Source organism: Triticum aestivum, chromosome 3D (assembly GCF_018294505.1).
Source record: "Triticum aestivum cultivar Chinese Spring chromosome 3D, IWGSC CS RefSeq v2.1, whole genome shotgun sequence".
Lineage (NCBI taxonomy): Eukaryota > Viridiplantae > Streptophyta > Magnoliopsida > Poales > Poaceae > Triticum > Triticum aestivum.
The window spans coordinates 50,014,300-50,026,291 of record NC_057802.1 but is presented as its reverse complement, the minus strand read 5'-3'; the positions used below and the strand labels follow the sequence as shown (position 1 = coordinate 50,026,291).

The window sequence follows — 11,992 nt, the reverse complement described above, 5'->3', positions numbered from 1 at the left end:
TTATAGAAATGATTCGTCATAATAGCTACGGTTTTATCTCTTTCTTTCTCTCAGAGCTTGAGGATACATACATGAATGTCTATTGTAATTCCATGGGCCTCGCGATGGAATTTTGATTATAAGTAATTAATCTAATTGCAAGTAATTAATCTAACGGGGATGGAGGCTATGATAGTGAAAATGGCTATGGAAATGTGATTTCAATTTTTTTACAGGGTATGAAGATGTGAGGTTGATGATGGCTGCGACGGCCCGGTCCCAATATGGCTTTAGAAAGCGCGCAAGCCAACGTACACGACTATACGGCCCATGGGCTATGTCAGTACGTCCCACCACCCGCATCCGACACGCCAGTTCGGCTGCACTGAAAAAAGAGCCCAGTTCCGCTCGAACGCGGCGCCGCCGCACTCGCACGCTGCTGAGCTCCCGGCGCCGGCGAGCCTCTCTTGCTGCCCCCCGCGCGGAGTGGGCGGCCTCGGCGTGCCGCAGGCCCGGCTCCACGCGGCGTGGCGCCCGAGGGTGTTCCGCCAGTCCAAGTGCCCGGTGGTATGTACGCCTCTCACACTCGCAGGCTTCTTCGCCGCGACAGGGGAGCCCGTGCCCATGGCGGCGCCGCCAGGAGGCGCGCGTCGACGCCTCTGTTGTGCCTCATCGGCGCCATTCTCCTCGTCGCGATCTCTCGCCACACCCTGCTCCCCAAGGTATCTCAGAAGCTGAATGCCTGAATAATCCCATTCCCAACTGGTACTAGCCACTAGTGCGTGCAGGAAATCAGCGGCGCCAATGATTTTTTTCTGTAATATGCCTCGATTGGCTGTTGATCCTTCCCTAGGGTATCAATATTCAGTAGCATTGCAGATCCAGGCGCCGAAGAACTGTGCTGCATTGGCTGACCGAACCATTCCCTAATTCCATGTCTTGATTTCATTCTTGCGAGAGAAGATGCCATTCCTGGGCTCCTTTTGGAGAGTTTCATTGGCACCTGGTGGTTACATTCCCACGCCCAAATCTCACGGTGTGAAGTATGAGCTGCACACGCTCCCTGTAAGGCCCTCCCTGTTTTGGTGTCTCCTGCATTGGCCACGAATGTATTATCACTCACAATTTGTATGGTAGTTTCTTAGGTGGATGCAAAGGCTGTGGCTGACGGTGACACGATCACAGTGTATGTTGACACGGCTGACCCTCGTGAGTCCGGCAACGTGCCCTGTGAAGTTCAGGAAGCCGCTGCAGAGCGAACCAAGGCGCGGGCGGCCAAGAACTATGAGAAGGCTGACACGCTGCAGAAGATTATAGTGGATGCTGGATATAGGTAACTTCACATTAGGATAAAGCAACAATCTCTTTGTGTGTGGTGTCGGCTACTGAAAGTCTGAAACTTCTGAAACATCTTCTGAATGCAGGCAAGTTCCTGGCTTGACAGGGGAACAGGTTCTCGCGAAGAAGTACCGGGTCAGGCTAAGGTATGTCCCATATTTTGGTTGGTTGGTCCCAATTGATGATTAAGGACTTTGTTCTTGTTGGACCGCAGTTAAGATTTTATGGATTGAAATGAATGTAATACAGAGGGATTGATGCACCGGAGAACTCGATGCCTTATGGTAGAGAGGCGAAAGAGGAGCTAGTGAAGCTGGTGCAGGGAAGAACGTTAAAGATTTCCATATATGATACTGACCGGTATGGTCGATTAGTTGGAGATGTTGACTGCAATGGTGTGTTCGTGCAGGTAATATGTCATACTCTCTTATCATGCACATCAGAGTCACCTTTTGGAGGTCTGTTATGCTGGAAATAATCTATGCGAGTACCAAAATTACATTTGCTCCATGTGCTGTTTGTCTTTCTTAAAAGATCAGTAATCATGAAATTGCACATTTACAGTACATGAAACTGAATGTATTAAAGACTTTGAAAACCCTTACAACTTTTACCGGAACATAAATCAGAGCAACAAGCTTAAAATAGTACTATTAAATTCTGCAACAAACATGTTGTATTTCCTCGTTTGAAGATACGTACATACTTATGGGATTGTTAACCGCTTTGCGAACTTTTGACTAAGAAACAAATAAGTTCTCATCTTGCTTTTGAAACAGGAACACATGCTAAAGAAAGGTCTCACATGGCACTACACTGCCTACGATCAACGTCCAGAGCTTGCCGAGGTAAGCAGTGTCACAACTAACAGCCTCAGTTTTACTTGACTGAAGGGCAGTATAGCGCACTCTGAACAATTGTTCAACCTACCATATGCACTTGAAAAGACCTTTACAGACTGAAACTTGTTCAGTGGGAGAAGCAGGCACAAGCGGGCGGGTTGGGCCTGTGGGCGCTGCCTAACCCCGAGAAGCCATGGGAATGGAGGAAGGAGAAGCGCACGAGGAAATGGTGAATCGTCCGTGACCAGGAAGAGTTTGTTTGATTCGCTCTCCTGAGATTCTTAGAGAAAACTAGCTTCAAACACTATAATATGTACAATGTACCTCAACCCTTTCATGTTGTATTGTACTGTAACAGCTTGTGTAGAGTGAAAGCTCAAAGCAGGAAGCATCGATTGGTGTGGCCCAATTAGGGACGCAGTTTCTTCTTCTTCTTTGCATTATTACCGTTGTAAACTTGTAACGATTGCTTGCTGTAAACTATGATGGAGTGGTGTCAATGAATGGATAATGCTATTTGATGTGTTGAATTCATGCATACTGCTCGTGCTCGTAGCTAGTGGCAGAACCATCCATCAAGAATTGAGATTTGCCACGCAATACGACCCCAAGATTTCAAGCCAGACCGTGTGTGAACCAAAAAAAGATAGATGTGCTGAACAATCAACGTGTGACTGAACCAAAGTGTGGTCTGCTCAAGGCGGGGCAAGACAATCAGCAGAGTACGCAGAAGAAATAAAAAACCATTGCGAAATTCCATTTGTTTTTTTCATCAGCGAGCAGCTGCGAGAGCGACGACCAGCTGAGGACACCGTGGAGGATCCTCTACTCCGCCGGGCGCCGGCGACCTTCTTCCACTCCTCCCTCCCGTGCAGGTACACCCGCCTCCCCAAACCCTAAGTGCGTCGATTGGTTAGGGTTTCTTCGCCCCGGTCCCTCATTCCGCCGCTCCAAGTTTTAATTCCATGCTGATGGGGCGCTTGATTGCTTGTGAAAATCCATCCATCAACTGTCCCCAGATTTGTCTCCTATGTGCATCTTACGACGCAGAGGCCGGGAAATCATCTATCTATCCCCATATGTATCTCTCTCTTGCTTCGGCATCAGTGTGTCTGCATCAGATTTGCTGATGCAGTTCATTACTACTAGTAGTGTTGGATGCGTAATTAATTGTTCCTTCAACATCACAGTGCGCTGCAAGAATGTTTCACCCGTCAAGAGTTGAGATGAATTAGTACTTTTGTTCTGTTTTTCCAACGGGCAGACAGTGCACTATGCAACAAGTGATCTGTTTCCTTTTTTCAGTTTTTCCAGATCATCGTCTGTATTTATTGTACCAATGTGGTGCTTGCTACTGTCTCGGTCACTTCACAACATAGCATGCTGATGCCCAATGCTAATGTGCCGTAGGTGGTTTGACTGTGACCTGGCCTGTACGAGCAGCTTGTGATCGTTTGATGCGCTGAGACCATGAAGCAGAAATCACAGGGGATTTCTAGTGGCATTTACAGATACACGCACCGCTGCGAGAGTGGAGTTAATATTCATGATATCTTTGTTGAGAGGAGCGCGTTCCGGGTGCTGTTTTCATATGTCGGTGCGACATGTCTTCTTGCGAATGTTTGCCGTACCTTGTTGTCAAAGGTTAGTTTTCTCGGAATCATTCACAAATCCCAACTATGGTTGATTAATGTTTTCACTATTAATCTGATGGAATTAGGTGCTCATATGTTTTCATCAGTTGTTTGGGCTCTTAGGAATACGGAAGCAGATGCAAAGAACTATGTTAGGTTCCTTAAAAAATAATACTATAAATGTTTTATTGATGATGCTATCACCATGCTGTGGTTTAGATTCAGGTGGTGTAGGTTAGCGTAATTTTTCATGCCTGTGATTGTCCCACTCTAATGACTTGCCGTGCTTAAATGTTTCAGGAGAGTTTATGCCTTGGTTCCTTTTGGAGCGTTCCATTTTCTGCTATCATCTCTAAATGCTTGCAATACAATCCTGTGAAGAAAGGTTGGATGCTGATGCTGTTTCTTTATTATCCCATTTTTGTGCTTTTCGGTGAACTTTCACCTTAAAGTTGCATAACAATGGGATACTCTTGTTTATCACCATCCAAGTTGAAGATGCTTATATGTGCAGAGTCATTGGTGATCATGCCAGCTTTTGGTATTCAGCTAGAACAACACTTTTGGAGGTATGAAAGAACCAGTATGGAGTCTACATGTGTACATCCAGATTCCTCTTTTGCTATCAGCATTTGTCATTCGTTAAAATGTGTTATGGCATTGCAAAAGCGTTTAACAGTTGCAAATAGATATATGGAATTAAAGGCTTTGCATACCTAACTAAATAAGTACTTTGCATTTTACCAGAAATAAAGTACTGCTCTCTTGTCAGTACTTGTGAGTGACAAGATTTCCAACTGATAAAGTTGTTTTGCGTCAGCTAGAAATGATCATCGCCTTCTTGGCTTCTTGCCCTTTCCGTTCTTTTCATTAAGGTACAGAAAACAGAGGCTTGTTGATCCTTTTTATCTCTTTGACATGTATGTTATCTTCCACAGTGGAAGAGTAGATCGCAAGTTTGTGCCCATCAGCAAGATCCTACAGCCGGTGCTGAATGAGTGCGTGACCCCTGTTACCTGCTACTGGAGCTTGGCATTGCTTCTACGCGATGAAGACGAGACCATGCTCGTTTTTCAGGTAACTCCCGCCTGCTTTCAATTGATTTTCAAGTGCAATGTCAGGAACCTGTGGTCTGAAAGAGCCTAATGTGCAGAACCTGCATCCACCCGTCAAACTGTTGCTCCCAATCTGGAAAGCTCTGTGCGCATTCACAAACACCGGCAGCATTAGCCCTTCCGTGGTTCTTCGACAAGATGATTTGCACAAACATGTTGATCAAGATGGTGCTGTGGACTCCTGAATGTTCCCTGAAGACCTCTCTCTCTGCCGAGTGACAACAGGATGTTCAGTTGTGTCACCACCAACTGAAGATCAATTGTCAAGTGGAGGATTTTGGTGATACCACCAGGGGTCTGAGCCTCTGACCCATCCGGTCAGTCCGACCGAATTATTTCTCTTTAGCTGCAGAAGAAACTGAATGCTCCACTTGTAACTTTGTCCTGGCCATGTGGTATTTCTGTCCACTGAAGGAGATTCACAACAGAATGTACCATAATGTTTTTTTTTTTCAGTTCCTAGTTGGGAGTCCATGTTCTGGGGTGCAAATGTAGTGACACTGTAAGGATGGTCCAACTGCAGATAATAAAATCTCGGACACTTGCATGCAGTCATATCCGTTGCAGTAAATATCTTTTTCCTTTTTCTTTTTCCTTGGAGAAGATGTGAAAATATAATAGATTGGATCATCAGGCTACAGCTTACCAAGAAGATACATTAAGCATCTACTGAGTGTTTTTGCTTGCCGCTGCACTGCATGTACTGTGTCTGTTTTTTTGTTGATCAGAGCAACAACCGCGCTCAGTGGATCTCAGGATGTACAGATGGAGATCTGTAGTGTAATTGACATTGACGGCGGCTGTTTCCAAAGAGCTCAGCAATCAGGTCATCATCATGCCAACCATGCCATCATAATCCTCATCATGAAGAACTGTTTGAGTTAGCATGAACCGTGCAATGCTCCTTCTTGCAAGTGTTTGTTGTGCCTTGTTGTTGAAGGTACTAATGACCGAGTTCCCTGAATCTGTGGTCTGAAAGGGCTTATGCAGTGTTTCGTTTTCTGCTATCATGGCTAAATGGTTGCAATACAGGCCTGTGAATAAAGGTGGGGTCTGAGGTCGTTCTTTGTTATTCCTATTTACTTACATTTCAGTAACTTTCACCTTGAAGTTGCCTAAAAAGAAGGTAACTCCTGTGTATCACCATCGACGTTATAAAATGCTTATGTAAAAGTGACATCTCATACTCGTTATTCAGTAATATGTTTCATTATCTCCTGAGCCATTGATGATCGTGCCAGCTTTTGGGGTTCAGCTAGAACAATACTTGTTGGAGGTATGAAAGAACCAACCTGAATTTGGCATGGATGTGTCGAGTTTCCAATCTTGCCGACAGCATTTGCCACTTTTCATTTCCTGTTACGGAGTGCGTACTTGTTAGTGACAAGATTGGCAGTGGATCAAGTTGTTTTGTGTTTTATTTTGAAGTAAAATCACAACACGTATTTTTATCTCTTCTACGTCTATGTTGTCTTTCACAGTGGACGAGCGCATCGCAAGTCTCTGCCCATCAGCAAGATCCTAAAGCCGGTGCTGAACGAGTGTGTGGCCCCAGTCACCTGCTACTGGAGCTTGGCATTGCTTCTACGCGACGAAGTCGAGATCACGCTCGTTTTTCAGGTAAATCCCGCCTTCTTTCATTAAAAAAAGGTTTCTCCCCGCTTTATATACAAAGCAACCAACCAAGCCATATAAGGACAATCACGTCAAAAAAAGACAGAGAAAAAGCAAAAGAAACAAATGCCGACAACGACGGATCAATGAAAACGAAGAAGCCTCGCGATCGCTGCGCCCACCGGGATCTTCCACTAGGCTCCAAGACTCCGAAGCACCGGAACCTATCAACACCTCCAAAAAGGATCGCGACGATGACGACGCTGCTGCCAAGGGTTTCCCCCGATACACGACGAGGCGAGAGGAAGGGTAGCCCCCGGCGCCCTCCCGGAAGGTCAGGTGGCACCCACAGGCGCCACCGCGCCGGTGTCGGCCAAGCCGACAGGGGTTTCCCCCGATCCCAACCCGCACCTCAGGCGCTCCGGAGCCAGCCACCAAACCAACCACCCCCCAGCGCCAACACGGTCAAGAGGCCCCCACGCTGTCTCACCACGACACCGCGAAGTAAGGACAACACGGCGAAGAATCAGAGCCGGAACTAGGGCATCAGCACCGTCAGCACGCGGGAGGGCCCCACCTCCACCGTCAGCGACGGTAGCCGTCCGGACGCAATAGCAGGAGCACACCAGGCCCGTAGGCCCACAGGCCCGGCCGAGCCCTCATGGGCCCGTAAAGCTCCCGCCCTCGCGCTGCTGCCGGCACGCCGTCGGCGCCGCCGCCCACATCCGAGCCGCTCCTCCTCCACACCGAGCCGCAGACAGCGAGGCCACGTCGGCGCCGGCCTGCTAGGACCCAAATATGGGCCGGGGGCGCGCCGCCGGCCACCAGCGCCACCAGGCCACCCCGCCGCCAAGAGGCAGCGCCACCACCGCGCCAGCCGCCGGCCCCCGCCACCAGGGCGCCGGACCACCGCCAGCCGAGCTGCTCCCGCCGCCGAGCCCTGCCCCGGGAAGGACGCTGCGCGCGGGGAAAAGAAGGCCCGCCGCCGCCGAGCCACCCGGCCAGATCCGGGGGCGCCGTCCGGCGGCGGCGGGGGAGGGAGAACGGAGGGGCGGGAGCGAGGAACCTGTGGTCGGGAGAGGGAGGGAGCTAAGCCTTTCCGCCTTCTTTCATTGAGGAACCTGTGGTCTGAATGAGCAGAAATTGCATCCGCCGATCAAAATGTTGGTCCCGATCTGGAAAGCTTCGTGCGCATTCACAAACTCCAGCAGCACTAGCCCTTCCGTGGTTCTCCGACCACCAGACGATTTGCATAGGCATGTTGATCGAGATGGTGCTGTGGACTCGTGAATAGTTCCTCGAAGACTTGTGCACGGGTGACAACGGGATGTTCAGTGCTGTCGCCACTAACTGAAGATCAATTGTCAGGTGGAGGATTTTGGTGATACCACCAGGGTCTGAGGCTCTGACCCTTTCGTCTGACTGATGGATTTGTTTCTCCTTGTCCTTGGCTGCAGAAACTGAGTGGCCCACTTGTAACTTTGGCCTGGCCATGTGGTATTTCTGTCCACTGAAGTAGATTGACAAGAGAATGTGCCATAATGTTTCCTACGTGGGAATCCATGTTCTGTGGTGCAAATGTAGTAACTTTTTGAAGAGGGTACGACTGCTGACAATAAAAATCTTGGGCACTTGCAAGCAGTCGTGTGATCTGTCGCACTGAATGTATTTCTCCTTTCTTTTATTCCTTGGAGAAGTTGTGGAAATTCGATGACTTGGATCATCATCTGCTTAGTCGTGCATGCCCAAAGCCCAAACCACACGCCTGAAACCGCAGGCCTCGGCTGTACCAAGAAGAAGAAGAAGCATTAATACCAATCGCTTTCGCTCGCCGCTACACCTGCATGTATTGTATAACAACATTTTTGTCAAGCAGGCCAGCAACCGCGCGCAGGGGATCTCAGGATCTACAGATGGAGATCTCTAGTATTGCTTGACAGTTTTTTTTTTTTTTTGCGAGAATACTTGACAGTGGCTGTTTCAAGAGAGCTCACCAATCAGGTCAGCATCATGCCAACCATTTGCCATCATCATCATCACGATGAGGAACTCTTTGAGCTGTTAGAACCAACTGAACCAGACAAACCACGAGGTAATAATATCTCAAGCACCTCTACTTAATCTGCACCCCCCAGGCCCCAGCTTCATCAGAAATCAGAATGGATTAAACAAGAGCCATGCATCGTGGAGTATCTGATTATTCTTTTGGTGTCACCGACGAACAGAAGCGGTCCGACCGACACACACGGGTCTGCGTCACTGTGGACGCGGGGCATGAGTATGCGAGCGCAATGATGGCTCTGTCTGTCCCTGCAATGCAATGTGCTTCTGCTAGTCTAGTCTGGAGGCGGATTCGGTGTAGGATAAGGCACTGAACTTGGCTTGCATTATTGTTTTCTCCGGTTCTATACTAGTGCCGGATCAGAGTCAAGTCATCCTCTTCTTCTTCACATGATGACATGACATGGCTTGGAGTATGTCCCTCGATCACTCATTTTCTACTACATTGGATCCCGAATCCATGGGCCTGGTCCACTCATTTTCTCGTGGCATTTGGAGGGGGAAAGCCCAATCACACCACTGGGATCCATCTTTTACAGTCGTCTCTCTCAACTGCTAGCCTCTCTTTGTTTTCTAGCCATTTTTTCCACTGTAGCTGTACAGTGTATATACATATCCCCTGGCTAGCTAGGTCGACGCTACCTTAAGATTTTGACATGGCGGACGGTAGTGGCGACCGCATCGATGGACAGACCGTGTAACACACACACACAAGTTCCCCCCTGCGCGCACAAACCGAACGACTGTTGCGTTTGCGGTAGCCTCACGTGGCAACATTGAGAGCACCGACGCAAACCAACCCATCAGAGTTCAACTCTCAGAAGTCCGAAATAAACCCTGTCGTTGTAGAGCCCGACACAAATGAACCCTCACATTTAAATCCCTGAAGTTGATACCCTATATTCACAAATCCCGGTCAATTCCGACCCTGCATGAGTAAAATCTTGTTGGGTGTAACTGGAAAGGTGCGATCCCAGCCAGGATTGATTTCTGCAGTGACTTACTACATGGGCCCACCTATTATTATATGCATACCCTATTGGACCAGGTGCACAGCGGTGACCGGCAGCGCCCCAACCGACCAGGTGCAGTGCAGTGGTGACCGGCAGCAGCGCCGACGAGCTCCTCAACAGTGTGCTACACCTGGGCAAGCCCAACCTAATGAGTGTGCTGGATGCGGTAGGCTCGGCCATCGACGCCATTCCAGATAACCTGGAGGAGGCGGTCGTCGACGCCATCAAGTCATGCCATGCCAAGACGACGTCTTACCACTATTAGGGAAAACCTTATACACAGAATCTTACCAGCAGCGCGCTTTAAAATAAAGCGCTGCTGCTATCTAGCAGTAGCACGTGTCGACAAAACGCGCTGCTGAACTAAAAGCAGCAGTAGCGCGCCTGTGCTAAGATGCGCTACTGCTATAATTGCCACGACCTCGCCGCCAAGCTAGTTATAGCAGTAGCGCCTTTTTCCAAACAGCGCTACTGCTAGGGCGTTTAGCAGCAGCGCTGTTTCCTAAAGCGCGCTACTGCTAAGCCATCATATCTTCCCCAACGGGCCGCCCCTCACTCTCCTCTCTCCACTCACACTCACACTCACTCTCCTCCCTCAATCCTCCCGCGCCGGTCCTCCCCCGCCGGCCGCCCTCGCCTACCCCTCCTCCCTCTGCGCCGCCGTCACCTCCCCCTCCTCCCTCCCCCGCCGACCGACCTCGCCCGCGCCGGCCGCCGTTGCCTACTGATACGTCTCCAACGTATCTATAATTTTTGATTGTTCCATGCTATTATATTATCTGTTTTGGATGTTTAATGGGCTTTATTATGCACTTTTATATTATTTTGGGACTAACCTATTAACCGAAGGCCCAGTGCACATTGCTGTTTTTTTTGCCTATTTTAGTGTTTCGCAGAAAAGGAATATGAAACGGAATCCAAACGGAATGAAACCTTCGCGAGGATCGCTTTTGGAACAAACGCAATCCAGGAGACTTGGAGCGGACGTCAAGGAAGCAACGAGGCGGCCACGAGGTAGGGAGGCGCGCCCAGGGGGGTAGGCACGCCCCCCACCCTCGTGGGCCCCTCGTGGCTCCACCGACCTACTTCCTTCGCCTATATATACTCATATACCATGAAAACATCTGAGAGCACTACGAAACCCTATTTCCACCACCGCAACCTTTTGTACCCGTGAGATCCCATCTTGGGGCCTTTTCCGATGCTCCGTCGGAGGGGGAATCGATCACAGAGAGCTTCTACATCAACACCATGGCCTCTCCGATGATGCGTGAGTAGTTTACCACAGACCTTCGGGTCCATAGTTATTAGCTAGATGGCTTCTTCTCTCTCTTTGTATCTCAATACAAAGTTCTCCTCGATTCTCTTGGAGATCTATTCGAGGTAATTCTTTTTGCGGTGTGTTTGTCGAGATCCGATGAATTTTGGGTTTATGATCAAGATTATCTACGAACAATATTTGATTCTTCTCTGAATTCTTTTATGCATGATTTGATATCTTTGCAAGTCTCTTCGAATTATCAGTTTGGTTTGGCCTACTAGATTGATCTTTCTTGCAATGGGAGAAGTGCTTAGCTTTGGGTTCAATCTTGCGGTGTCCTTTCCCAGTGACAGCAGGGGCAGCAAGGCACGTATCGTATTGTTGCCATCGAGGATAAAAAGATGGGGTTTATATCATATTGCTTGAGTTTATCCCTCTACATCATGTCATCTTGCCTAATGCGTTACTCTGTTCTTATGAACTTAATACTCTAGATGCATGCTGGATAGAGGTCGATGTGTGGAGTAATAGTAGTAGATGCAGAATCGTTTCGGTCTACTTGTCACAGATGTGATGCCTATATACATGATCAAGCCTAGATATTCTCATAACTATGCGCTTTTCTATCAATTGCTCAACAGTAATTTGTTCACCCACCGTAAATTATGCTATCTTGAGATAAGCCACTAGTGAAACCTATGGCCCCCGGGTCTATCTTCCATCATATTATTTTCCTATCAATTTGCTATTTCTGCCGCCGTTTATTTTGCAATCTTTACTTTCCAATCTATACAACAAAAATACCAAAAATATTTATCTTATTATCTTTATCAGATCTCACTTTTGCAAGTGGCCGTGAAGGGATTGACAACCCCTTTATCGCGTTGGTTGCAAGGTTCTTATTGGTTTGTGCAGGTATAAGGCGACTTGCGTGTAACCTCCTACTGGATTGATACCTTGGTTCTCAAAAACTGAGGGAAATACTTACGCTACTTTGTTGCATCACCCTTTCCTCTTCAAGGGAAAACCAAGGCATGCTCAAGAGGTAGCACCTACCCCTCCTCCCTCTGCGCCGCCGTCACCTTCCCCTCCTCCCCGGACTCGGCAATCCTCCCCCTCCTCCCTCCTCCCTGCC

At 48.5% G+C, this 11,992-nt stretch overlaps 2 protein-coding genes across 5 annotated transcripts; both read left to right on the top strand.

Annotated features, from left to right (window-relative positions):
- The first annotated feature begins 266 nt into the window (after window positions 1–266).
- LOC123077319 (probable staphylococcal-like nuclease CAN1) lies at window positions 267–2,675 on the top strand. Of its 2 annotated transcripts, none has more exons than XM_044499577.1 (7): window positions 267–701; window positions 943–1,044; window positions 1,125–1,312; window positions 1,404–1,463; window positions 1,567–1,726; window positions 2,097–2,165; window positions 2,303–2,675. In XM_044499577.1, the coding sequence occupies exons 1-7, from the start codon at window positions 549–551 to the stop codon at window positions 2,390–2,392; spliced, it is 822 nt and encodes a 273-aa protein (XP_044355512.1). In that variant the 5' UTR covers window positions 267–548; the 3' UTR covers window positions 2,393–2,675. The 2 variants fall into 2 exon arrangements, with proteins under 2 accessions (XP_044355512.1, XP_044355511.1); XM_044499576.1 differs by having other exon boundaries at window positions 276–701; window positions 2,291–2,675.
- Window positions 2,676–2,834: 159 nt separating this feature from the next.
- On the top strand, window positions 2,835–5,463 carry LOC123077320 (uncharacterized). Of its 3 annotated transcripts, none has more exons than XM_044499580.1 (6): window positions 2,835–3,034; window positions 3,570–3,803; window positions 4,094–4,178; window positions 4,329–4,362; window positions 4,732–4,870; window positions 4,947–5,463. In XM_044499580.1, the coding sequence occupies exons 2-6, from the start codon at window positions 3,630–3,632 to the stop codon at window positions 5,091–5,093; spliced, it is 579 nt and encodes a 192-aa protein (XP_044355515.1). In that variant the 5' UTR covers window positions 2,835–3,034; window positions 3,570–3,629; the 3' UTR covers window positions 5,094–5,463. The 3 variants fall into 3 exon arrangements, with proteins under 3 accessions (XP_044355515.1, XP_044355513.1, XP_044355514.1); XM_044499578.1 differs by having other exon boundaries at window positions 4,308–4,362; XM_044499579.1 differs by having other exon boundaries at window positions 2,850–3,034; window positions 3,465–3,803; window positions 4,308–4,362.
- Window positions 5,464–11,992: the final 6,529 nt, after the last annotated feature.

Excerpts from the sequence above, each read along its gene's own strand:
- LOC123077319 (XM_044499576.1), top strand. The coding sequence starts at position 549 with ATGTACGCCTCTCACACTCGCAGGCTTCTTCGCCGCGACAGGGGAGCC. Across the intron at positions 1,464-1,566 it reads AAGTACCGGGTCAGGCTAAG|AGGGATTGATGCACCGGAGA; the intron begins GTATGTCCCATA and ends AATGTAATACAG. Across the intron at positions 2,166-2,290 it reads AACGTCCAGAGCTTGCCGAG|TGGGAGAAGCAGGCACAAGC; the intron begins GTAAGCAGTGTC and ends AAACTTGTTCAG.
- LOC123077320 (XM_044499578.1), top strand. The coding sequence starts at position 3,630 with ATGAAGCAGAAATCACAGGGGATTTCTAGTGGCATTTACAGATACACG. Across the intron at positions 3,804-4,093 it reads GCCGTACCTTGTTGTCAAAG|GAGAGTTTATGCCTTGGTTC; the intron begins GTTAGTTTTCTC and ends TAAATGTTTCAG. Across the intron at positions 4,179-4,307 it reads ATACAATCCTGTGAAGAAAG|AGTCATTGGTGATCATGCCA; the intron begins GTTGGATGCTGA and ends TTATATGTGCAG.